The sequence below is a fragment of the Acinonyx jubatus genome, chromosome A1 (genome assembly GCF_027475565.1).
Source record: "Acinonyx jubatus isolate Ajub_Pintada_27869175 chromosome A1, VMU_Ajub_asm_v1.0, whole genome shotgun sequence".
Taxonomy (NCBI): domain Eukaryota; kingdom Metazoa; phylum Chordata; class Mammalia; order Carnivora; family Felidae; genus Acinonyx; species Acinonyx jubatus.
This window is the reverse complement of record NC_069380.1, coordinates 199,443,086-199,470,931: the sequence shown is the minus strand read 5'-3', so window position 1 is coordinate 199,470,931 and position 27,846 is coordinate 199,443,086. Positions and strand designations below refer to the sequence as shown.

Sequence of the window (27,846 nt, the reverse complement as noted above, 5' to 3'; positions counted from 1 at the left end):
CCACAAGTGAACTAAGCCAGCCATGGAAGGACAAATACTGAATGACTGCACCCATCTGGAGGGGTCTGCATTTCTTCAGCATTTGCTCATAGCAGTTATGGTCTTTGCTGGTCCTTCAGGGATCCTTAGAAAGCTCAGCTAGTTTGCTTTATCTCCGTGCTGCTGTGTGACAGGAAATCTTAACTTACAGAGAAGGAAGGGGCCACAGGAGGTCAAAATGTCCAAGGCGCGTCTACTGAAAATTCTTTCACATCCTGCAAAACTGCTCACTTGTTGCTTCAGGGACAAAGTCTTTGGAGATTTCTGTGAGTCTTTTCCCCAGGGCTAAGCTGAGTGTCAGTCATTACTGCTGGCCTCTGCTCAGCAGAGTTTATGCTGGCAAGGCACCCCTGCTCAGAATGAGGAGTCCCAGGCCTTGGAGCTGCAGGCCATCGAGCTGCCAGAGGCCCGAGAGGCCGGAGCACCCAGAGAAGGCTATTTTGACCCTTGCATTATTTCCCTGGCACCTCGTGGGGCTGACGACAGACTATCTTTCTTGCGGGAGGACTCGCGAGAAGACATGGCAGCACTACATTCCAGAAGGTGACTCCGGGACACCGCGGTCTTTTCAGTCTTTTCAGTGGTGTGGCTCCTTGGAGCCTTCCAACATTAGGAAGTTAGAATATGAATTTTCACCCCCATTTCACAAGGCAGCAGCCCAGTGTCAGGTTCCTTGCCTGACGTTGCTGACAGGGCAATACAAAGTATCTTCATGTTGGACACCTCAGTTTCCTCAATTGTAAAATGGCACAATACATATTTCCTGAGACCGCAGAAAGAATTAAATGAGCTATCATGGGGTAAATGTTAGTAATATATTAATTGCTGAATAATTCCCCCACTTAAGTTCCTCTCACCATTTATCTCACTGGGGAATATAACAAAAGCTATGTGTTACCTAAAGTTATGTATTTTTCACATCATTCCATCTTTATAGCAGTTCTATGACATAAGTACCATTTTTATCATTCCTACTTCACAGATGAGGAAGCTGAGGCAAAGGAAGGTTACCCATCTTTCTCTAGATCACATATCAAGACAACGACAGATGTTAATACAAAATTAGGTGTGGCCGGGTTCGGATTCTTACAACCAATGATGTGTACCGACTCTCAAAGATACGAAATTCTTATGATAATGGAATGCGCTTCCTCATCACTTTCAAACTATTAAACTGCGATCTTAAATGAAAGAAAATATGAATAAAAGATGAAATAAACTTATAATGCAGCAACATAGCAATGTGATGACAGATGGTGTGATCAACATACTTTAAACATTCACACTTTCAACTGAATGCGTGTAGCCTTTCTTTGTGTCAGGCCAGTTTCTCAGCCTTCCTTGTCACCTCCCTGCTTCTTGTAATACTTCGCAGAAGCTTCTGCAGCTTGCTTTCCTATCAGAAGATCAAAAATATGTAAAAAGTTTTGCCTCTATTTTGTAGTTAGCCAACAAACTAATATGTCCATTGAACTCAATGGACAATGTTTCAACTTCCCCAAAACCACAACTGCAATGTATTTCTGCTATTTTGGAGTGTTGCAAAAACATCCATGAAATCAACATTTCTAAGACTATACCCAATTGCTCAATTTCTGAACTATATTTTTAAAAGGCTGTTCTTAAAGTCAAATGGTAATTTACATCTGTCTCTTATTTTCCTAATTCTCTTTTATTTTCATAATTAAAAGTTTTTAAGTATATGGACATTTAAGCAATTTGAAATCTTCAGAGAAATGACAACAGTAGGACCTTAATGGGTCTATTTAGGAATCGTATCACTCAAAATAAAAGTCTACTTTGTTCTTCTATAGAAAAGTGAAAAGGGCAAACTGAAATTTCTTGCATAAGACAGTGTTTCCAAACATGCTTTAAAAGCAGTAACTTTTATTTGCAAGAGTTAAATGTACCACAACATAAAAAAACTGGTAAAATGGGACAATTCTGACTGGGGCAGAGATAGGAAATATAGGGCTCTTCTTTATTTTACTGTAGATGTCAATGAGGTCCCATGTTACATCCTAAAATATAGATGGAACATTTAGAATCCTGACAGAAATTGTCAGAAGGCCACTCTAACATGAGGCCAACATCTGTACACAAAACGGATTCCTATTTTTAACATTTTGTAGCTCCATTTATATGATGCTTCTTACTGTATGGAGTTTAACTGACTTTATGAAACAATTCCTCTGAATAAGAATAAAATATGGTATCTTAAACTTCCTATTCAAAATTTGTACAGTAACACAAGAAAATTGCTCCTTGCTTCTTGTAATTTTCAGCTCTTCCCAAATTAAATTTCATATTGAAGTAAAGAATCATGATCATTTTTTTTCTCTGCATCTGTTATTTAGATGCCATCTGATCAGCACAATACTGATGTGATAGAGTCTAAAATACACATGGTTTGTCAGTAAGATACTACCTCACACTAGTCAGAGTGGCTAACATTAGCAACTCTGGCAACAACAGATGTCGGCAAGGATGCAGAGAAAGAGGATCTCTTTTGCACTGCTGGTGGGAAAGCAAGCTGGTGCAGCCACTCTGGAAAACAGTATGGAGGTTCCTCAAAAAGTTAAAAACAGAACTACCCTATGACCCAGCAACTGCACTACTAGGCATTTATCCAAGGGATACAGGTGTGCTGTTTCGAAGGGACACACACACCCCCATGTTTATAGCAGCACTATCAACAATAGCCAAAGTATGGAAAGAGCCCAAATGTCCATCGATGGATGAATGGATAAAGAAGATGTGGTATACACACACACACACACACACACACACACTGGAGTATTACTTGGCAATCAAAAACAATGAAATCTTGCCATTTGTAACTACGTGGATGGAATTAGAGGATATTATGCTAAGTGAAATTAGTCAGAGAAAGACAAATATCATATGACTTCATTCATATGTGGAATTTAAGATACAAAACAGGTGAACATAAAGGAAGGAAAGCAAAAATAATATAAAAACAGGGAGGGGGACAAAATATAAGAGAATCTTAAATACAGAGGACAAACTGAGGGTTGCTGGAGGGGCTGTGGGTGGGGGGATGGGCTAAATGGTAAGGGGCATTAAGGAAGACACTTGGGATGAGCATTGGGTGTTATAGATAGGGGATGAATCACTGGCATCTACTCCTGAAAACATTATTGCACTATATGCTAACTTGGATGTAAATTAAAAAATAAAATTAAATAAATAAATAAATAATAAAATATATGTGGCTCCTGAATTCCATAACCTTAGAACAGAAACTCACCAACATGCACAAGAAACCTAAATGGGTATAAGCCTAACCTGAGTATAAAATGTATATTTAAAAAGTATATAATAAGGGGCACCTGGGTGGCTTAGTCGGTTGGGTATGTGACTTTGGCTCAGGTCATAATCTCACAGCTTGTGGGTTCGAGCCCCACGTCGGGCTTTGTGCTGACAGCTCAGAGCCTGGAGCCTGCTTCAGATTCTGTGCCTCCCTCTCCCTCTGCCCCTCCCCTGCTTGTGCTCTGTCTCTCTCGGCCTCTCAAAAAATAAATAAATGTTAAAAAAATTTTTTTTAATGTATGTAAGAAAAGTATGTATGTGTATGTATATGTGTGTCTGTACACACACACACACACACACACACACACACACACACAGTCTCCAAGTCTTCCCTTTGGAATCCCTCAAGCTCTAGGAACTATGTGACTGGTGTTATATAAGCACAGCTTAGTCTCAAAATTTTTGGAATTTTATGCAGGCAGCATCAAAAGTCAGGGAAATACTAGAAAATGTAGATGGCTTCTACACAAATGAAGCCGGGTTTACCAACCATAATTCAAAGATTCAGCAATATGATGGAAAATGTGATAAAATTAGCCAAGAAAAGATGTTAGTTAAACTTCATTAAACGAAGTTCCTGCTGGTCACTTAGTACCAGGTATAACGGTTATTTCTCTACTTTCTAAACTGACTTGAAATCATTTCAAATAACCATTTAAAAGGGACATGGTTCCATTTGAATTTTAGAAAGGCACATTTCTTCTTGTTTTCAACAATGTAGCCTTTAATTTGAGGGTATAGCATTGAGTAATAATCCATCAACTAAATACCTTTTTATACAACATAAGGAATAGGAGGTACTGTAATAACTGTTCATATCAGTTAGAGAGAAAATACAACTAATAGTTAAACTGTTTTAGTAATAAAACAGGTTATTATTATTTCCAGATAACTAACACAAAATTAATCCAACACTGTAGTAGTAGATTATCATATTTTTGATAACCAGAATCTGAATACCATTCCCATACATGTAAGTTTTAATGAGAGGCAAAGCCCCCTCAGTCACTATGTAAGCCGAAAAACCAGATATTTCTTCTACCTCTCTGAGGGTAAGGGCATGGCCACTTGACAAATCATATTCTCCCATCCAGGACTTTAAAATTAGAGAGAATGACTAAAGGCCCTACACAGAATTGAGAAATTAATCACACAGCAATGGCAAACGTCTAGCAATGATAGGGTATGTGTTCATATAGTCATTCATTCAAAACTTATTTACTGAACACCTACTACGTGCCTTTCATTCATCCATTCATTCACAATTGTACTAAAAATCTACTAGGTGCCTTTACTCTGAGCATTGATATCAAGAGTACAGAACTAGCAACAATATCTTAACCAGATGATTTCAGGGTTTCTTGCTGTCTGCCCTCCTTAGGTCTTTGGCATATTCTAGACTTTGGTTTCCATCCGAATCATAAACCTGGAGAAATAGAAGGCCTGGGGGACAAGCTTTTTGACATTGGTGTGGGCAATGATTTCATGGATATGAGCAACAAAAACAAATATAAACATGTGGAACTATAGCAAACTAATAGGTTTCTGTATAGTAGGGCTATGCAGGTGGCTCAGTTGGTTAAGCATCTGACTGTTGATTTATTTAGGCTTAGGTCATGATCTCAAGGTCATGAGATAGAGCCCCGTGTTGGGTTCCACACTGAGTGTGGAGCCTGCTCAAGATTCTCTCTCCCCCCTGCCCCTCTCCACTGCTCACTCTCAATTTCTCTCTCTAAAATAAATAAATAAATAAATAAATAAATAAATAAATAAATAAATAAATAAATTGAATTGAATTGAATTGAAATGAAATGAAATGAAATGAAATGAAATGAAATAAAATAAAATAAAATAAAATAAAATAAAATAAAATAAAAACAGGCAAAGGAGCTGAATAAACATTTCTCGAAAGAAGAGATACAAACGGCCAACAGATACTTAAGAAAAGGGAACTCCTGTACACTGTGAGTGGGAATGTAAATTGGTTTAGCCAGTATGGAAAACAGTATGGAGATTCCTCAAAAAACTAAAAACAGAACTGCCATATGATCCAGCAATCCCATTTCTGGGTAAATACCTAAAGGAAATGAAATCAGGATTTCAAAGAGATATCAGCACTGCCATGCTCACTGCAGCATTGTTCACGAGAGCTAAGATGTGGAAACAACCCAAGTGCCCATAGAAAGAAGGATGGATAAAAAGGATGGAACATTATTCAGCTGTGAGAAAGAAGGAAACTTTGCCTTTGACGATAACAGGGATGAACCTGGAGGACATTATGCTAAGTGAAATAAGCCAGACAGGAAGAGACAAATACTGTATAGTTTCACTTTATGTGGAACCTAAAAATAGAAAGAAAAAAGTTGAACTTGTAGAAGCAGAGAGAGTAGAAGGATGGTTACCAGGGATTGGAGGAGTGGGGGAAATGAGGAGATGCTGGTCAAAAGGTACAAAGCTGCAATTCTGCAGGGTAAGACTAGAGAGCTAATGTACAGCATAAAGACTACACTTAGTAACACCGTACTGAATACTGCAAATATGCTAAGACAGTAAATTTCAGGTGTGCCCATCATGCAAAAAAACCAACTTTGTGAGATGCTATGTTAATTCATTGACTATAGCAACATTGCACTATATATGTATAACAAATCAGTATTCCGCACACCCTAAATACATACAATTTTTCTTTTCTTATTTTTCTTTTTCTTTTTTTTTAAATTTGCATCCAAATTAGTCAGCATATAGTGCAACAAGGATTTCAGGAGTAGATTCCTTAGTGCCCCTTACCCATTTAGCCCATCCCCCCTCCCACACCCCCTACAATAACCCTGTTTGTTTTCCATATTTATGAGTCTCTTATGTTTTGTCCCACTCCCTGCTTTTATATTATTTTTGTTTCCCTTCCCTTATGTTCATCTGTTTTGTCTCTTAAAGTCCTCATATGAGTGAAGTCATATGATTTTTGTCTTTCTCTGACTAATTTCACTTAGCATAATACCCTCCAGTTCCATCCACATAGTTGCAAATGGCAAGATTTCATTGTTTTTGATTGCCAAGTAATAATCCATTGTGTATATATACCACATCTTCTTTATCCATTCATCCATCCAATGGACATTTGGGCTCTTTCCATAGTTTGGTTATTGTTGATAGTGCTGCTATAAACATGGGGGTGCATGTGTCCCTTCAAAACAGCACACCTGTATCCCTTGGATAAATATGTAGTAGTGCAATTGCTGGGTCATAGGGTATATTTCTTTAATATATTTTAAAAAGAAAAAGAATTAATTGTAATAGATATTCTATGTCGAATGAGATTTAAATCACAGGTGATAATATAATATCAGAAAATCATTCATTCCCCTCCAAATTATTCTACAGATTCAGTGAAAAATCAGTCAAAAACCAAGCAGTATTTGTTGTGGAATTTGATTCCAAAAAATCTACATGAAAGAGTAAAAATACAGGACATTGGAAAACCTATTAAAAAGAAAAGAACAAAGATATAAAGATGTATCATAATGTTTCACAAAATTAATATTAATGTATTCACGATGCTAGAAAACACCAAGAAATTAATGGAATAAAATTTCTGGATTGCAACTTGGAAACTATTAGTGGTCAAGAAGTCAAGATACCAGTTACCACGAGATTTGTTTTTTAATGAATTAGAAGAGAAGAGAAATTATCAGTATAACACAACTATTAGGTGTGGGCATAGCTTAATGAACATTTTGTTTAGTGTGTGTGCATGTGTGTGTGCTGCATGTGCATGGGTGGTGAATCAGGTTATAAGGTAAATTCATTTCTTACTGTGCCCAACTCTATAAAATGTCCAAAACACATTGAAACAATAAAGGAACAGAATAGCACATGGGAATTTGGAATATGATTAGGGTGATGTTTCAAAGCTAAAGGAAGAAGGAGAACTATTCAATACTGAGGGTTGAGACAATGGCTATCTACATAAAAATAATTTAATAAAGTTAGTGCCCTATCACACACAGTAAATAAAAGTACATTTCAAATGGATTGAAAACTGAAAGGTGAAAAACTCCTATGAAAATACTTCTATAAAAATGATAGGAGAAAACAAAAACAGTGAAACTTCCTCACAATAAAAAACACCATGCAAATGTTTAAAGATAACTGGGAGACAGTATTTGTAATTTCAATAAAAAGTACAAATCAGTACTTAAAATTTATAGCTGTCTTCCAGACATCAATTTAAAAATATATAAGCCCAATAGATAAATGGATACAGGATGTTAACGAACACACATATACATATATATAAGTATGTCCAACTCCAAAATGCAAATTAAAACAAAAGTGATACAGCTTTTAGCGCTCATGCTGCCAAAAACCAAAGAGTTTAATAGTATCAAGTGCTGGTTAGGATCGAGGGAGAATTATAGTCAAATATGGGACTAAGGGAGAGGTAAACTGTCACTTTAGAGGGCAAATTGCAAGTCTGTATTAAAATTAAAATGCACATAATTTCTGATTCAGCAATTCTACTATGTGGTATTATCCCTAGAGGAGCACATGCAGTCATGCCCAGAGAGAGAGATGTAGAAAGAAGTGTTCATTATTGAACGGTTTACAATAGAATAAAAGTTCAACAAACTGGGGTACATTGAGAGGAAAATGTCTAAGACGGCTGGTATATTTATACTGTGTGCACAAGTAAAAGAAACACGCTATGCCCATGTAATATGGCTAGATCTTCAAGAATTAATACTGAATGATAACAGAAAGCAATATGCAGAACAATACATTTGGGTTTAAAACACTAATTTTAAAGAATACAATACAATGCACACAGTACTCTATAGTTTCTATGAATACAAACACACACACACACACACACACACACACACACACACACACACACACATTGAACAGAGGTTACTCCTGGAGACGAGAGACTTGAGACAGAAGCAGGGGTTGTGCAAAAGGGCTTTGACTTCCTCTGACAAGTTGTTTTCAACACCAGAAATTCTATTTGGCTATTTTTCAAACATGCTTTGTCTTTTTTTTTTTTTGATAGCGTAATATTTTCTCATGTTTTAATATTTCTTCTTCTATACCTCTACCTACTATTTCTATGATATAAAAATTCTAGACAATCTAATCCTGCTGTTCCTCAGTTGACTCCCAGTCTTGGGGACTACTCCACTGTATTTTGTATTTCTGACTTGTAAGTCCTCAGTAGAGATTCCACAGCCAGAGCAGGCGATGTGTCCTTCCATAAAGTTTTTTCATTTGCTTCTCTGCAGAATTAATACCTGCCAGGGTCATGTTTGTGTTATTTTTCAGCTTGCAGGCTCCTGTATAATCCAAGTAATGTAAATGTGCACTCTAAATCTCATTGAGGGCAGGCCCTTGACTTTGAGTACTCAGGGTCTTTGTTTTTGATGCAGAACAAGGCTAAACCAAGGCTAAAATCATGGTCTGGTGCTAACCCACTGTTCCCCACCCCTTCTCACTTCCTAGGCCAAACCTCTTTTCACTGTATTTATAGCTTTCTGGCGGTTTTCAGTTCCACCTTTCTGGAAGGATCGGCTTTCTGGGGATTTTCAGTTCGAGCTCCCCTCCTTGCTTAGATTCAAGGCCTTATTCTCAGATCTGTGGCTCTTGGAACTCAAATACCTTGTTGACAAACACAAAGAAAACCAACACATCAGTTCACAAACTTGATGCCTGGTCATCAGTTTTGGCTGGCAGATATTGTTTTTACTTTTTGTGTACTTAACTAAATACTTAAAAGAATGTTTGAGATATTTTAAATTTTCTAGATATGGTAGGAGGATTTTCAGATTCCCTAATTTACTATATTGCTGGAAATAAAAGGTTACAATATTTTTTTAATGTTTATTTATTATTGAGAGGCAGAGAGAGACAGAGCATGAGTATGGGAGGGGCAGGGACTGAGGGAGGCACAGAAGCCAAGACAGGCTCCAGGCTCTGAGCTGTCAACACAGAGCCTGACGCAGGGCCTGAACCCACAAACCGGGAGATCATGACCTAAGCCAAAGTTGGACACTCAACCAACTGAGCCACCCAGGCGCCCCAAAATGTTTCAATATTTTTGGAAATCAACTCACTTTTACTTATGTAATTAAAAATTAATTTAAAGTGCTAAATACAAGGGTGCCTGGGTGGCTTAGTCAGTTAAGCATTCGACTTCAGCTCAGGTCACGATCTCTCGTTTCATGAGTTTGAGTCCCACGTCAGGCTCTGTGCTATCAGGAGCCTGCTTCTGATTCTGTCTTCCTCTTTCTCTGCCCCTCTCCCGCTCACACTCTGTCTCTTTCTGTCAAAAATAAATAAACATTAAAAAAAAACCTAAAATGCTAAATACATATCAGAGAAACAGAAACTACTTCTCTATATGTGCTTTATTGAAGATGTAGCTTTTGACTTAATTCTGAAAGACTGGGAAGATTTGAATGTAAGCAGCAGACAAGGGAAGAGATGGGACTATATCCTATCAGGTTCCCTGTCCCACTTATGCTAGGATGTCCCGTCCCTGCTCCTTACCACCATCATCTAACTTTTTCATTAGATTCTTCACCCAATGTTAACAACCACGTGATTATTAAATCATTTGTCTTCTCATGTTGACAGGGTGGGGCACAGTTACACAGCTGTTCTTTAGGTATAGAGCAGTGGTTCTCAACTGGGTAGATTTTGCCTCCCCAGGGGACATGTGGGTGGCACCGTGTGAAGACCTTTTCGATTGCCACGACTTGGTGGGTGCTACTCAAATCTAGTAGGTAGAGGCCAGGGATGCTACCAAACATCCTCCAGTGCCCCCCAGTAGCCCCACTGCCCCTACAACAAAGAATTATCCCGTTTAAAAGGTCAGTATTTCTGCTAATGAGAAACCATGGTGAATGAGTGCAGCTACTGCCACTTATATCACTACGGTGGTTCCCTCTTCCATATCTTTCTGTCACTCTGAATGCTAATATTCACTTCGTTTTTCTCTGTACATCAGCAGCGTCTGCAGAAGGTGTGATGACTGAGAGTCTGGCCCTGAGAAACATCACACCCATTTGAACCTCCTCCTCGGAATCATTCTAAGGTCTTCTCTGCCACAAGGCGTCTGAGCAGCCAAATATAAGGGACTCATTATTCTTTTTCTTTTTCGACTAAAAAGTCCATTTCTTTTTCTCTCTTCCTGAATCCTTTTTCTCAATCTCATGGACCAGGTTAGAGTCTGAGAGGTCCTAACCCTGACTTCTTGCCTCTAGCTCTAGGCAACATGCCTACCTTCCTTTCCCAACCTTAACGACTCTTCTCAAATTTCATTCCATACCTTAATTTAAATATCTATTCCATTAGTGACTGCTTTGTCTGACTCCCCGTTTCACCAGGACCTTGCCAGGCCAGCTGCTAACATTTCAACATGGCAAATAAAATTTGTCATCAGGGAGAGCCTACCCCAACATTACCAGGATGGTCAAGAAAACTGCCCGCTGATGTTTTGATTTTAACTTCTTTAGTTAAACTATAACACATTGATTGAGATACCAAACACTATAATATGCAGAGGGAAAGAAAAAAGAATAAAGTAACAATAAAGAAAACACTCTAACTGCTGTAACACAAACAATGAATTTCAAACACTGACAATGGAAAAATTAGTGATGTAAAAAAAAAAAGTCCATTATCAAAAGAGCAGTTTTAAAAGCCCAATGATATCAGAAAAGGGGAAAAAAAGGGGAAAAAAAAGAAAACCTCTTATTCTTAATCAGTTATACTTTCGCAAATATATTCATTATCTCCACAAATGTAACTTCTATAACAAATGTATTTAAGAATAAGGTAATTAAAATATTTGTTTTCATTGTTTGTAAAACTTTATGTATTTTCAAAAATAATGTAAGTTTCCTTAAAATAGGTATAACTGTTTTAATAATACTGTTGAGGGAAATGGATAATTGGGCATTAAGAAAGACAGCATATATACTGACTAATAGCATGGCCCCCCGCAGCACACTTCCTGGATTCAAAACCACGCTTTAACTTCTCATCTGGGACCTCGGTCAATTCACTTGATTTCGTTGTGCCTCCTTTTCCTCATCTGCAAATTGCAGATAGTAATAGTACCCACTGCAAAGAGTTGTTATGAGGACTGAACTACATTATATTTAGAAATATATACACTGTCTGTAGTCAATCAATCCCATGTGTCTGTTAAGTAAATAATTAGCAACATTTTAAAAACATAAAATAAGTAAATGGTCAGGCATCCATGAATCAAAGGTCATGTTTTCCATTCTTCCAGGCACAGGATCCTGTGTTTCCCTAGTCTCTAGCATCTTTGGTAAGTAAGCATGCTAGGAGCTGGGCCAGTGTCGTCACGATGGTCCAAAATGTGCAACTAATGTATTATATTTGAATCTCTCTACAAGAAACATTTTATCTCCTAACAGAGAGATCCATTTCTAAAAGGGCCTGAGGGAAAGAGAAAATAATAAGGACAACCTAGAAATGTAAGTGCAGTTCAAGTACACAATAATATCACAGTATGAAAACATTCCACTCATAAAGTGGATTAAAAATCCTAGTGACAGCAATAAGAAGAAAGCCCATGGTTCCTAATGAGCTTGAACACATCTTCAGACTTAACTTCTGTATTTCAGTAAAGGCGGTCCCTAACACCAAGCATTTCAATGGGCAGGAACCATGAGAACAACCTACATGAAGATGCAACCAGCTCAAAAGTCCACTGTTTCAAAATCAACGTCAAATCTTTTCTTTTGTCGAATAAAAATGAATCCAGATTTACCTAAGGAGAGATTTTATTCAAAGAGTCTATTGCGGTAAGGAAGATGCTCCAGACTTTGGATCTGTCTGCAAGTATCTCAGAACCAAACAGAAAACACTTTCCTTTTACAGGAAGCAGGGGTGTGGGGCGGGGGAGGGGCAGGTCAGTGGGCACTTTTGAGGGGAAACAGAACAAACTGGTGGATGGAGGCAGCATGATCGGGCTGTGCTCAGGCCTCGTGCTTGCTCAGACTTGGGGCAAACCAAAGTTCAGGAGCCTGGGAGGAAGAAAAAGCCTGACTAAAGCTCGATCAAGCCAAGGCAGATGATAACTAATAGACCACTGTGAGTGCTAGGTCTCTTCCGAATGGCAGGAATACTGGTTTTAATAGAAGAATTAGAATAAAAGAGTAGTTAGGAGTTAAAGCCTCCAAACGGGTTAAGTAAGTAAATAACCAGCCCAATACCAACTGAAAAGTCCACTTTTTTCTCTCTTCCCGGACACCAACCCTTTTTTTCTCAGGGTCCTTACTGGGTAAGTGAGGGGCATGATGTTGCCAACATCACCTGGCTTGTCAAAGGATTTGCAAGCTTAGGTTCTCATATGGGTCTGTCTTGAAGAAACATTTCATCTGACGAAGAAAATCAACAAGTAGAACATGCAAAAAGTAAAAAATTAGGTAACAACACAAGACACGATTACGTTTTACAATTAAGGATAATTCCAAATACTGGAATAGAGACTGAGAACAAACAGTTGTACAAAGTCATAAGAAATGGTCTCCAAAAAAAGGTCAGAGCAAACATACTGCAAAAAGGTCAGTATCAGAGGGGAGATGTGGGAAGCATACTGTTTGTATGAGAAAAAGAGAAACAGTTCTTAAGACAAAAGGACAGTTAAAGACTAGACAGGTATTGGATAAAACATGCTATTGACCCAATAAATGGGTTCACTGTATTTTAAATTCTAGTTATACTTTTAACATTGTTACTAAAACAGACTACTCTTACTCATTTAAAAAAATCTGAGATTACTTTTGAAATACTGGAATCCAAAACTGTGAAAACGAAAGCAGAGCTGAGTTTCAGCACAGAATACTTTACTTATTTTTCCACAGGACTGTCATTGACTCATTTAGGAGCATCTTTCATTTCCCTGCCTAAAGGTCTCCCAGGACCTCCTCAATGCAGAGATTTGAATGGACGTACCAGCAAGAATTGATGAAAACATAAGAGCATCTGCCAATCAAAATGAACCTTCCCTTCCTCTCTGGCGTCCCTCTTCTAGAGAGGCTTCCTTAACCTTCCCACATCTGACCAGCTGCCCCCTCCCTGCACACCAAGCACGTTGCCCTCTTTGCCTTAGACTCCTCCATGCTCCCTTCTAATTGGATGAGGTACTGGTGTGTTTCTCCCATCAGACCATGAGCAGGGATTAACAGTTCATGAAGCAAAATGCAGTCACTTAATCAAACACAAAAACTTTGGGGGGGGGCACTGTATTATTTGAAATGTGGTACATTTACCGGTCAGTGATATGTTATGACTCTCCAAGGAAAGGTTAGAATACTTTGTCATCATTTCTCCTCGGATGGGTAGACTTGTCAAAGGTGAAGCTGTAAGAAAAAGATCAGGTGACTACATATTATTATCAAGATAAAACAATATTTTACTTATTTTTCCACAGGACTGACATCGACTCATTTAGTAGCATCTTTCATTTCCCTGCCTAAAGGTCTCCCAGGACCTCCTCAATGCAGACATTTGAATGGACGTACCAGCAAGAATTGATGAAAACGTAAGAGCATCTGCCAATCAAAATGAACCTTCCCTTCTTCTCTGGCGTCCCTCTTCTAGAGAGGCTTCCTTAACCTTCCCACATCTGACCAGCTGCCCCCTCCCTGCACACCAAGCACATTGCCCTCTTTGCCTTAGACTCCTACATGCTCCCTTCTAATTGGATGAGGTACTGGTGTGTTTCTCCCATCAGACCATGAGCAGAGATTAACAGTTCATGAAGCAAAATGCAGTCACTTAACCAAACACAAAAACTTTGGGGGGGGGGGGCACTGTATTATTTGAAATGTGGTACATTTACCAGTCAATGATATGTTATGACTCTCCAAGGAAAGGTTAGAATACTTTGTCAACATTTCTTCTTGGATGGGTAGACTTGTCAAAGGTGAAGCTGTAAGAAAAAGATCAGGTGACTACATATTATTACCAAGATGAAGCAATACTTTACTTATTTTTCCACAGGACTGTCATTGACTCATTTAAGAGCATCTTTCATTTCCCTGCCTAAAGGTCTCCCAGGACCTCCTCAATGCAGAGACATTTGAATGGATGTACCAGCAAGAATTGATGAAAACGTAAGAGCATCTGCCAATCAAAATGAACCTTCCCTTCCTCTCTGGCGTCCCTCTTCTAGAGAGGCTTCCTTAACCTTCCCACATCTGACCAGCTGCCCCCTCCCTGCACACCAAGCACATTGCCCTCTTTGCCTTAGACTCCTCCATGCTCCCTTCTAATTGGATGAGGTACTGGTGTGTTTCTCCCATCAGACCATGAGCAGGGATTAACAGTTCATGAAGCAAAATTCAGTCACTTAATCAAAAGTAAAAACTCTGGTGGGGGGGGGGGCTGTATTATTTGAAATGAGATACATTTACCTGTGGGTGGTATGTTATGACTCTCCAAGGAAAGGTTAGAATACTTTGTTATCCTTTCTTCTTCAATGGGTAGACTTGTCAAAGGTGAAACTGTAAGAAAAAGAACAGGTGGTTACATAGTATTATCAAGATGAAACAAAACTTATTTTTCCACAGCACTGTCATTGACTCATTTGACAGCATCTTTCATTTCCCTGCCTAAAGGTCTCCCAGGACCTCCTCAATGCAGAGATTTGAATGGACGTACCAGCAAGAATTGATGAAAACGTAAGAGCATCTGCCAATCAAAATGAACCTTCCCTTCCTCTCTGGCGTCCCTCTTCTAGAGAGGCTTCCTTAACCTTCCCACGTCTGACCAGCTGCCCCCTCCCTGCACACCAAGCACATTGCCCCTCTTTGCCTTAGACTCCTCCATGCTCCCTTCTAATTGGATGAGGTACTGGGGTGTTTCTCCCATCAGACCATGAGCAGGGATTAACAGTTCATGAAGCAAAATTCAGTCACTTAATCAAAAGTAAAAACTGGGGGGGGGGGGGGGCACTGTATTATTTGAAATGAGATACATTTACCTGTGGGTGGTATGTTATGACTCTCCAAGGAAAGGTTAGAATACTTTGTTATCCTTTCTTCTTCAATGGGTAGACTTGTCAAAGGTGAAACTGTAAGAAAAAGAACAGGTGGTTACATAGTATTATCAAGCTATGTATTATCATACATACAAGCTAGTATGTAACAGCTAAAATGTTATATTGTATACTATTGAATGAAAAATGTTTCAGGAAGCTCCAATGAACTAGGTCTCATATGCTCCCAGAGATTCAGAAATATATGGAGCTATCAAATGTGACCAAATTTCCAACTTTTTCTATGTTCTTTTTTTTTTTTTACTGAAAAATACCTACTGATTTATATCAAGTAGCTTTAAAAAAATTCATTGTCTTATCCTACCATTTGTAGTTTCTTTATAAACCATAAATGAAGACATTGAGGAATTAGATAAGAGTGGTAGAAAAGACAGACATGAAGAGGCAGAAGGAAAATGAGTAAACAAAGACAGAGAGACCATAATAAAGGGGCATTAAAAGAGGACAGAGAAGATACAATGAACACACAGTGAAGGTTTCTGTTTGTCTTCCAGTGACAGACCGAAGCGCCCCCTACCAAAGTGACTTTTGGTTTTCCTCTGTCACTTCTTTCATCTTTTGAAAACCTTTATTGAAGAAGAAAATTTCCATTTCCACCTGGCCCACTCATCTGGAGAGTGTATTCTGGTTACGGTTTCTTTGACTTCAAGGCACCTGAACTTACCTCCCATGAAAACCACCCCAACTCTATCAAGTAAGTCAAAAAAGGGAAAAAGGATTATTTATGAGTGTAGTCTTGGCTGCATTCTTTCAACATCTCATTCAATTTAAATTAAACCTGAGCCTTTTTTTTTATTTCACTTTCTTAATACTCTGCTCAGAAACTTACTCCTAGTGCAAGATTAGATTTCCAGTTCTTTTCTCATGTGCATGAAAAATATCAAAATTAGTGATCACCTTTGTTGGTTCAGCTTATACATAGCTTTTACAATATTGCCTAATAAAAAATCTACCTAGCAGAACCTAGCTCTCCAATAAGCTGTATTCCAAAAGCTTGATCACTTCAACGCAGCTTTGGAAGGTAGAATGCACTTCCTCCTTAATCCTTTAATGAAATTAATATGTAAATCATACCACGCTCTGACAATTGACTATAAAGGAAAATATGCCCTGAGTTTCTCACTGGGCTATCAGGAATACAAAACATTTCTTCCACCCACATCTAATATTCATTCATTTATATTCTCTCTCGCTCTCTCTCATTTTCTCTCTCTGTGTGTGTCTCCCCTCCTGTCTTTCCCTGTCTCTCTCTCTCTCTCTCTCTCTCTCTCTCTCTCTCTCTCACACACACACACACACACACACACACACACGGCCAAAAGGCTCTTATCATCATTCTTCTCCTGATAAAAAAAAAGTATTGTTTTTTCCATTCTTGAGCATAGCTCACTTAGAGGTTGTATTTAAGAGGAAATATCTCAGGAAGATGAAGGCGGATGTGATTGACTTGTGGATCGGAAGCCAGGAGGGTGCGGATGGGAAGGAATGAGCTGTTCTAGATCATCTGTTCTGTGAAACTTGCAAAACATCAACTTGGATATCTTTGTTTCCTTGCCTGGGAGTTCTCTTTTCTTGGCCTAGTCTGCTGCAGAGCTGAATACAATTGTGAGGGTTCCCACCACATTCTTTACCCCTAAAAAAGCCTATAATCCTTTGAAAATAATATCGCTAATAATACTAATAAATGATATCAGATGGTCTAATATCTGATATTTATTAGACCATATCATTTATTAGTAGTAGTAGTATTCGTACCACCAACAGCAATAAGAAAGTGACATAAGCTGAAAAAAGTGTTTTATTTCTAATTCTTATTTCACTTAAATAAGTAAATATGTAGAGCCCCTGATACATGCTTGATGCTGGTAAGGACAATGAGACTGAGTAAACTTGGTCCCTCCAGGGTGACATGGGTCATATTAATATCGATTAAGCCCACAATGTGATTGAGAGTCATTAAAATTTCAGAGTGCCACCCACTGGCTGTATTGACTATAACTAGCTTGTGTATTTCCCAAATTGGTGTGTGAGCTGCAGAGTACGAAGCCAGGTTTCCATCTCTGAGGGACTCTGGTGATGGAACAGAGGTGGAGATAATGCCAAGGAGATGGGCTTGGAAGCTGGGGTCATTTTGCATTTCTCGATATCAGGACCTGGATGGAAGAGCCCACCAGTATTCGAGCAAGAAGAGAAAAGAGGTCTAGGAGTGGCATGGGCAAAATCCAAGCTTACAGAAGCTGAAGGAATAGGAGGAAAAAGAAAAACCAAGCTTCAAGAGCAGGGAAGTTTGGGTAGCTCCAGAATGTGCTAACTGTTGTGACCACTTTCCACGGCCAGTCCATATATTAAAAATACAGACATCCGTAAACCAGCTGCCACCTGTATCCTAACTTTATATCCCTTCTAAAGCATTCATTTATCTTGATCAGGCTCCAGGTTCCACTGAACAAGCCCAAGTGCAAAAGGAAATGTGTAGCTCTTGTGATGTTTTGCCTTGGGAACAGTCCCTTTAAGAGGCAAGGTACACAAACCTCTTGAGTGGAAAAAGCAGGGCAAGTCTCCGGAAGGTGTGAGAATAGTAACAGTGAGAAGTCCTTTGTTTTTAATCAAAAAAGTGGGAATGTAAACCTTACTGCTTTCAGTAGGAGGACACGGGCAGGAGGCTGATTCAGCTGAGGTTGATGTTTAAAGGAAATTGGCAGGAGAGTCAGGCAGATTGGTTTGAATACTTTTCCAAAAGGATTAGGCTGAGTCGCAGAAAGAAATTCAAAATGGAGAGGCAGGAATTTTGTATCCTAATCCAAGTGCTGCCTCTGACTTGTTACCTGGGGTTTCATTTCATGGAGGAAACAGGAGGGATCAGAAAAGTTGTATAATATTGAGTGACGGTACCAAGACCATAGCATACATTCCTCAATGTATCCTGTTCACCCCTTTCTTAACCGTTGCTGGAGATTTTCCACTCGACATTCTTTTATAGGTAGTGGCCAAAATGCCACATGAAAGAGTAACATCTAATAGTTTTTTCTTTTTTTTTAATTTTTTAATGTTTATTCATTTTTGCAAGACAGAGAGAAACAGAGCACAAGTAGGGGTGGGCAGAGGGAGACACAGAATCTGAAACAGGCTCCAGGCTCTGAGCTGTCAGCACAGAGCCCGACGCGGGGCTTGAACTCACGGACCACGAGATCATGACCTGAGCCAAAGTCAGATGCTCAACCGACTGAGCCACCTAGGCACCCCACATCTAATAGTTTTTCTAAGGATTAAAGATTTTTCTCCCTCTACAGGGGCAATGGGACATGAGGGTGTTGCATCAAAGAACTGAATAACATCCTAATTTTCAACTATTGTTAGGTTCATGTAAGATAGCAAAATGGTCTCTACTTAAATATCTTTCACATATTATATTTTAAAATAGACATTGCTAGATGGGTTTATAATTTATACTATTAACATTTTTAAATGAAATATACATGTTCTAATTTCTACTTAAAATATTAAAGTAACATTTTCACATATTTAATTCTGGAGCTCCATTTTAATTGAAGTAAATTGGGAAAATAAAGAAGAGGGTAAGTAACACTAGAACACTGCATTGGGTCTTAAGATTTGCTTTCACCTGTATCAGAAAATAAGTTCAACCATACCTCTGTTTAAGAATAAGCATTTTCTCTAAATCCCTCCCCCCCCCCATCTCTATTATATTTTACAATCTTGGAAGGACTTCATTTAGAGAAAGGTGTAAGTAAAAGCCATTATTAGGATAAATATCATTCTCTCTCTTTTTCTCTCTCCTCCAAATAATGTGTTGATTGCTATCAATATGTATAACTAACGTTGTTTTTAATAAATCTTAATTTTAGCATTGTCTGATACACAGCATTATAAACGTGCAGCCCAATTACAAAAAGACTATAACCTAGGAATGGATAATATATACTATTTATACAACAGAAGTTTGGAACTCAGAATATATTTCCTCATGGAAGCAATGCTATATATAACCATGAGATCCCATGCCAAATTGCAAAAGCCTTTTAAGCCATGATATGACTAAACTATAGCATTAAAATATCGAATTACCAATATTTCTAATAAACAGTGCTTTTAGAATTTTACTTCTGGATTCAAGGAATATGGTATTCCTATCCCCTGTCTGTAACAGGAATAGTAGAAAGAAGAGGAGAATAAGACTATATTGATCCCAGACACATAATCCAGAGAGAGTTTGTCAAAAGAGAAAAGAAGGTTTGACAAAAAATAAATTCCTGATGGGGACATTTAAAAGTAAGACTTTCTAAGTCAGGAACAGATTAAAAAACAAACAGGGAACTCATATTTTTTCTACATAGAATGAGAACCATTGGACAAAAAGGCCATTTTTAGACCAGCAAAAACAAACAAACAAACAAACAAACAAACAAACAAACAAACAAAAAGCTGAAGAACAATTAAAAAGCCTAATGGCAAGAACAGTGTGCTCTTTTACAGAGCCTTGTAAAACTGTTTTTAAAACTTGGCCACATTGAAATATAAACAAATTGATCCTTTCGTTTCTTTTAAATATGATTTTCGCAATAAAATATATTTTGAAGGGCAGTGTGAAAACTCTTGTTTCAAACTACCTCTAAATGGCCATTAAGATATTTTAACAATGAAACTTAGGCCAAAAAAACTCTTAAAAAATAAAACCCCCAAGGTTTGACTGTGGGTTTGTCGAATGTGTCACCCACTAGATTATTCTTTAATGAGACTTACATTCTGTTCAGTGGTTCTCAGCTTGGGCTGACCTTTGCCTCCACAGGCCATCCGACATTCCGGAGGTCACAAAATGGAGGCCGTTACCACTTGTATCTAATAGGTTACAGTAGTTTTCTAGTAATGCCACACAAATTACCACAATGTAGCAGCTTACCACAACAGAAGTTTATCGTCTCGCAGTTCTAGAGGCTAGAAGGCTGAAATCAAGGTGCAGGGCTTTGCCCCTTCTGCGGGCTTTAGAGAAGAATCCTTGCCTCTTCCTGGCTGTTGGCGGTTGCCGGTAATCCTTGGCATTCGTTGGCTGATAGCTGCATCAGCCCAATCTCTGGCTCTGTCTTCACAGGGCCATCTTTCTTCTGTGTGTGTCTATCTCTGTATCCAAATCTCTCTCGTTTCTTTCACAAAGACCACAGTCATTGGGTTAAGGGTCTATCTTAATCTCCTATGACCTCCTTTAAACTCGATTACATCTACAAAGACCCTACTCTCAAATGAGGTCACATTCATGGGTACCAACAGCCAGGACTTGAACGTATCTTTTTTGGAGACACAACTCATGATATAGGAGAGGACAGCGATGCTGCTGGGCATTCTAAAATGACAGCCCCCCACAAGAGAGAATTATCAAGCCCCAAAAGTCATAATGCCAAGGTTGAGAAACCTTGATTTCAAAATAGGTACCTCCTTACTTCTGATTCTTCAATGTGATTATTTTTAGTAATCTTCAAATGGCCCTGTGGCCCTCAGGTCCTGTTCTATACACTTTAGGTGTAGATATTTTAAAGCAAGAACATCTCTTGCCACCTTTTTTGCCAGCCACACCCTCCTGCCAGGGGCCTTTTGAGGACCTTTCACAGACAGGCACTAAGGGCTGGAAGGAGTTTTGAAACACAAACCAGGAAATCTATTATAGCTATTAGCTAGCTCCAGCCTCTTGGCTACATGAGGAAAGCACTTGGGCTTCAAGATCAATCGAATGATGTATCTAAATTCCCTTTCAGGATGTCAGAACTATGTAATTATAAGGCTATTGAAAAAAAAAAAGATTCTATCTTTGGAGTGAAGATACATTAGTAATAATATAATCACAACTTTTTAAAAATAATTTTTTTAATGTTTATTTATTTTTGAGACAGAGAAAGACAGAGTGTGAGTGGGGGGAGGGGCAGAGAGAGAGGGAGACACAGAATCCAAAGCAGGCTCCAGGCTCTGAGCTGTCAGCACAGAGCCTGATGCAGGGCTCAAACCCACGAACCGTGAGGTCATGACCTGAGTCAAAGTCAGATGCTAACTGACCAAGCCACCTAGGTGCTCCAATATAATCACAGCTTTAAAAGTTGCAGAGAAACATTATTTCCGATTAAAGGAAAAACACCATTTTCAAAGATAACATCTATTATTTCTAACAATATATTATTTGAGATATTATATGTGAACAGTGACTATGTCTTATCAGGAGTAGGGGGTTTATTATTTTCATAGAATATTGTGAGGTTTTTTTCTTTTCTTTTCAAGATTTTATTTTAAGTAATCTACACCCAGCATAGGACTCAAACTTACAACTCTGAGATCAATGGTCACGTGCTCTACCGACTGAGCCAGCCAGGTGCTCTGAGGTTTTTTCCTTCTATGTCACTGTGTGTGTCTTGTTTTTTATTTCTATGGTTCACATTATATTGTGAAATATGGAGGCCAGTGATACAAAAGTAATTTCAAAAGAATACACTGTAGGATGAACAGCCTCCACACTTACAATCTGTTTAAGGACAAAAACTCCTTTGAAAAATGATACTTAATTACATAAACTAATGACAGTTTCTCAACTCTCATTGTGGTTTAATGTCTATGTTAACTAAAGCTTTCCCAGAAAGAGTTGAAATTCTCTTTTCTTTAAGTTTGTTTCTTTGTTGGTTTTGAGAGAGAGAGAGAGAGGGAGAGAGGGAGGGAGGGAGAATGGGGAAGGGGCAGAGATAGCGAGAGGGAGAGAGAGAGAATCCCAGGGAGGTTCTGCGCTGACAGCCCAATTCAGGGCTCAAACTCAAATTGTGAGATCATGACCTGAGCTGAAATCAAGAGTCAGATGCTTAACCAACTGAGTCACCCAGGCCTCAAGAGTTGAAATTCTTTTTCCTTCTTTTCAAACGATCTCAAAGAGAATAGTTTCAAGCACAGAAAATTTTTCCCCTGAACCATCTGAGAACAAGCTGATGACCTGATGACCTATTCCCCTCTGAAACGTTACTATACATTCCTTACAAAGGACATAACCCTCACACCATCCCACAATGCCATTAAAATTGGGAAATCAACATTTATGCTATTACCATCTCATCCCAAATCTCATTGAAGTTTCAACAAAAGTCCTTAAAATGTGTTTTTTAGCCAAAGGTTGCAGTTCGGAATTACATGTTGCTCTCAGCTGCCGCGTCCCTCTGTTCCCCTTCGCTCTGGAACAGCGTTAGTCATTCTTGACTTCTATGACCAGTATGGCTCCAGGATAGGTATGTTGAATATGATTAGATTTGGAGTAGACCTCTTTGGCAAATATATCACAGAGGTGATGTTGTGCTCTCATTGCATCCTATCACATGGCTCACAATTTTTAATCCTCTCTTTGCTGATGGTTTTCACTTTGATCATTTGATTAAAGCCTTCTCCACTGTAAAGTTGTTCTCTTTACCTTTTCATTAATACAACTTCACCAATTTTGTGGGAAGTTACTTTAAAATTATGTAATATTTTGTGCCTCATCAAACTTCCAATTGATTCATTTAATTAATTTATATCAGTATGTACTCATGAATACCTATATTATTCAGTGGGCATTCTCCAGCTAATGGATACTAGTCCATTATTATTATCATTTATTTTGATGCTCAATTTGTCCCAGGTTTGTCCACTGGAAACTCTCTGGCTCTTGTATCTTTTTGACACGGCCCATCATTCTTTGGGCACTTCATTGCTTTCTGGCACAAGAAGTTCAGGGTTTATCTTATACTTTCTCTTCCCTTTTGGTAAAATAAGTCATTTTTCCAGGAAGTCCTAGTTACCCATTAGTAAAGAATCATATATAGAGTCAAGATTTGGCTGCTAAGTATGGTCATCACAATTGAGAAATCAGTGGTCCCCACCTATGTGGGCAGAGCTAATGCATGTGTATATTCACACACACACACACACACACACACACACCATAAATAAACATATGTGAAAGGTATACATACATACATAAATATATGTGACGTATATGCGTTATATGTATACTTACATATACACATCTATATCTATGCATCTGTTTATATAGACACACACATAAAAGACAAATAGATTTAAAGTCATGAATTCACGCTAATGCTGTCAACTGCAACCCAACACTGCAAGGTTCATTCTAGTTTCCCCTTTTTATTTCCTTCTGCTGTAAGAGAAAAACCTACATCCTATTATTCTTACTCATTCTACTTATTTGCTCAATCCTCTTGTATGTAACTAATCTCCCACTGCCACAGCCACTCCTGGCCCCAAAGAAATGTTTTCCTCACCCATTTGGGCTCCAACATCTTGCACTGTTGGCTCTTCTGTGTGCTTTCCCTACACCCCCCTGATCAAGATCAGACAGCACAATGTCCGGCTGCCCCTGCTTTGAAGCCCCTGTCACGCTGTTCAGCTCTGAGACCTGGCTCTAGGCCACCCCTCTGCAGGAGGACACGTCTCAACGTACTCGGGCTCTAACACTCCACACGAGGCTGCTCCCCTACCTGGATGCCATCCTGACCTGGCCCACTTTCTAATTCCCTGACCTGGGACCCTCTGGCTTCCTCTAATAAGGGAGCTTGCCTCCCCGCATTCCCCAACCTAATGACTATAGAACCCATTCCTAGGAGGAAGAGGAGGAGATGGGAGCAAGAGGTGGGGACCAAAGAACAGGAAGAGGAAGAGCCAAGAACTAATTCTTAACAAATGCTTATATAATTTTAAATGTGATGATAATTTAGGCTCAAAAGTTTGATGCATCAGATATAACTCTATTAAACATAAGCTTATAGTTAATCTGTTCCTTTAAACAGTTTAAAGAAATGACTCAAAACTGCTAAAAAATATTGCTGAAGTTTTCTACTTAGATCTAGACTAACACAATGTCAGGCACATGTAGGTGCTTCAATAATACCCGTTCTCACAAATATTTATTACTAGGTGGTTGCTGTATATGTGGGATGGGGAGTATCTCTAGAAAGGTAGTTGAGCTCTTCCTATCTCTTCCTATCAAGAGATCTCTTGATTCCTTCCTATCTCTAGGAAGGTGGTTAATCAAGAAAGTATATAAGCAATGTCCCCCAGAAGTTAAAAATGATCACTTCAAATGTTTCCCTTGCATTGCAAACATATTTTTCAAAAGATAAACACGACTCGGGGCACCTGGGTGGCTCAGTCAGTTAAGCGCCCAACTTTACCTCAGGTCACGATCTCACAGTTTGTGGGTTCAAGCCCCGTGTCGGGCTCTGTGCTGACAGCTCAGAGCCTGGAGCCTGCTTTGGATTCTGTGTCTCCTTCTCTCTCTGCCCCTCCCTCACTTGTGCTCTGTCTCTATCAAAAATAAATAAATGTAAAAAATAAAAATAAAAAAAAAATACACATGACCCATCCCCTCAATTTGTTCCACATAAGAGTAATATTAATGATGTTTAAATATTCCCATTTATCTAATATTTGCTTTAATAAAGTGATTTTACATTTCTTATTTAATTGAAACAGCTTAAAAGAATTAAAGTGAGTCCCTTTGTCTAACTTTATTCTAGAACTCAAAGTGTGTTAGCATGCTCTTCAGCTGAAATCAAGCATTTAAATCCATACACCGTGTTCTGTCAGTGGTTCCAAACTTTCATAGACATACCCAGTTATCTCAGAGAGACGAGTGAATATTGTGTTTAAGAAAACAGATATTGGAGGGGGCTCCTGGCTGGCTCAGTTGGTAGAGCATGCGACCCTTCATCTCAGGGTCACAATTCATGCCCCACATTGGGCTTAGAGCTTACTTTAAAAAATTAAAAAATAAAGAAAACAGGCATTGGAGTCAGACTGAACAATGCTTAATTTCCTATTCTACTGCTTAAATAATTATATATACTTGGGCAGTTGTTTAATCTCCCTAAATTCCAATGTCCTCATCTGAAAAGTCAGGGACAATAAAAGCTAACCCATAGGGTTATATACTGCACAGTGTAATGCCTGGCCCACTTGTTATATAGTAAATATGATAAATTATAACCATGTTTATTATTAAAATTTTGCCCAAACTCTTAGGCTTATAGAATACCTATTTCCAAGTAATTCAAAGTACCTACATAAAAAATAGTCAGTAAACGTCACAATAGCCTTTAGCAAACAGAAAACTGAATCTCCCAGAGATCAAAAGAGATTCTATAGAATAAAATGAGGTCGCTTCACGATTTTTAATCCTGCCTTAAAATGAGATGCTAACTTCATGCCTTTTATACAGCACATCATTCTACAGTTTTCGCCTAAGCGGAGGTGAAAGGCCATGACTGACACTATATACATACACGGACAATTGCCATACCTACATACACCATCCCAATTATTTACAACTTTGTTAATTTAACCCACTTTCATTTGTTCCCTACTTTTTTCTCTTTAGAAGTCTGCTCTGAATGTCAACTTAAACCTGACTCCCTGCTACCAACAGCATATAAATATTCACCCAATGGTGCACTCTCTAGGCCACCGCAATTTTAAAGCAGTGGGTTGAAAACCAGCTTAGGATCTCTTGATTAAATCACACGGGAGCTTTCAAAATACCTGATGTCCAGCCCAAATCCCAGGCCAACTGAATCAAAAGTTTTGAAGGCAGGATCCAGTATTTGTAAAGCTCCCAGATAATTTTAACATACAACCACGTGGAGAACCATAGGACTTATCCAGAATGCAATGGGCCTCAGAGCTGCAACAGTCTCAGGTGAACCAGGGGTGAATCAGGAATGGCAAGGGGGCGGGGGGGTGGGGGGGGGGGGGTAAAAAGTCCTTGACCACTCTTTATAAGTGGTAGGAATGAAAAAGAGGTACGTGGCTAGGAAGTGGGGCAAGGAAATTTAGGAACTGAAGCAATCCATAATGCTTTGTCCAAGTTAACAACTAGACCCTTTAAAGGGCATGTAAAAAACTGAAAAATCTTATCCTTTGATTATCTTTCCATCTTTATGTTACAAAAAAAAATCTACATGCTATAAGCTCATAAAGGTGGAAAATCTTGTGCATACTATCTTAATTTTAGTTGGTGATAGGCAGTATCTGTCAACCTGAAAGGCAGTCTATTCTCCTAATTAGCTGCTAACACTTTGAAATTTGTAACACAGAAACCTGCATTAGAAAGTAGGTTGGATGAAATACTTTCAACATGGCAAGTGATTATAAACAGGTGAAACTACAATGCCAAATCTGGTGTTGGTTTCGGTAATGTTTTGCACACAGATCCCTGTTTCAAAGTGTCTGAAACAATTAGAACAAAACCCGCAAAACCTTCGTTTTCAGAGACCGTGGTGTTTAAAAGAAGATACACACACTACCCAATAAGCGGGGAGCTTTGGTTGATCGGTTGTGGTTACGTTGTTATTTCAACTCAGCTCTAAAAAACATCCTCAAGTCCAGCCCACCTGCCAGGCAGGGAGGTGATATTTAAACCTACTATCGATTCCAGCGAAGGGAGTTGGCCTCGGGGAATGTGGCTTTCAGAAATCCTGGCACTTTAGCGGAGCGAGTTCCTTGCTCCCGCTCGCACCCCCACACCGTGCCGCCCTCGTCCCAGGAACACCCAGACCCGTCCTGCTACCAACGCCCCCGACTCGCGGGGCGCTCTCGGTTCCAAGATTCCCTCCCCGGAGCGGAGGAGCCCGAGCCGCCCCAGTCCTCCCGTCCAGCTTGGACAACCCAAGCTGGCCAAAGGACGGAGGCGGCCGCCGCTCCGCACCCGCGCGCGGTCTCCAGCATCCCCGCGCCTCTCCCCACCAACGCCTCTCCCCACGGGGACCGAGGCTCGCGCGTCCCTTGCAGCGCACCCTCCTCCCCAACTCGGCCCTGTAGCCATCGCACCTGAGGGCTGGCCTTCCGCCAAGCTCCCGCGCGCCGCGGCGAGGAGACACAAGAGGGCCAGCGACAGCGGCCCCCGGGGCCCCAGCAGGCCGGACGGGGCGCGCATGGCTCCGGCGGGTCAGCCGCGGTCCTCGCGCACCGCCGTCGGTGGCCGAAGGCCCTGCGCACAGTCGCCCGTACCCCGGCGCCAGCAGCTAGTCCCCGGGGCGGGGCGCGCGACTAAAAGCAGAGTGGGAGGGGCCCAGGCACCCTGCCCTCCTCCCCTGAGACGCTCTCGCCGCGCCCGCCGCCGACCCAGGGCTGCGCGCGGTCCTCCATCAATTATGCAGCACGCTGGCCGCGGCAGGCGCGTCCGGCTGTGCAGTGGCCACCTCCGCGCCGCAGCCTCTCCTGCCTCCGCCCTCCCGGCTCTGGCAGGGCTCGGAGGGAGCCTGCTACAGACGCGGCAGGTGATGTCTAGCCCGTGTCCGGGAGGAGAGCTTGAAACTCCTAATGTGTGCACACATATATAT

At 39.8% G+C, this 27,846-nt stretch overlaps 1 protein-coding gene across 2 annotated transcripts in view; it reads right to left on the bottom strand.

The window, feature by feature from the left end:
* The window catches only part of EMB (embigin), a 46,299-nt gene extending 18,736 nt beyond the window's left edge, over positions 1-27,563 (bottom strand). Inside the window, exons 1-5 of one of the 2 annotated variants that reach the window (XM_053200817.1) lie at positions 27,335-27,562; positions 15,395-15,484; positions 14,826-14,915; positions 14,252-14,341; positions 13,680-13,769 (exon numbers count right to left, since the gene is read on the bottom strand). In XM_053200817.1, coding sequence (XP_053056792.1) covers positions 13,680-13,769; positions 14,252-14,341; positions 14,826-14,915; positions 15,395-15,484; positions 27,335-27,440 — 466 coding nt within the window. In that variant the 5' untranslated portion in view covers positions 27,441-27,562. Of the gene's footprint in view, positions 1-13,679; positions 13,770-14,251; positions 14,342-14,825; positions 14,916-15,394; positions 15,485-27,334 lie in introns of both variants that reach the window. The other variant, XM_053200819.1, reaches the window with a different exon arrangement.
* Positions 27,564-27,846: the final 283 nt, after the last annotated feature.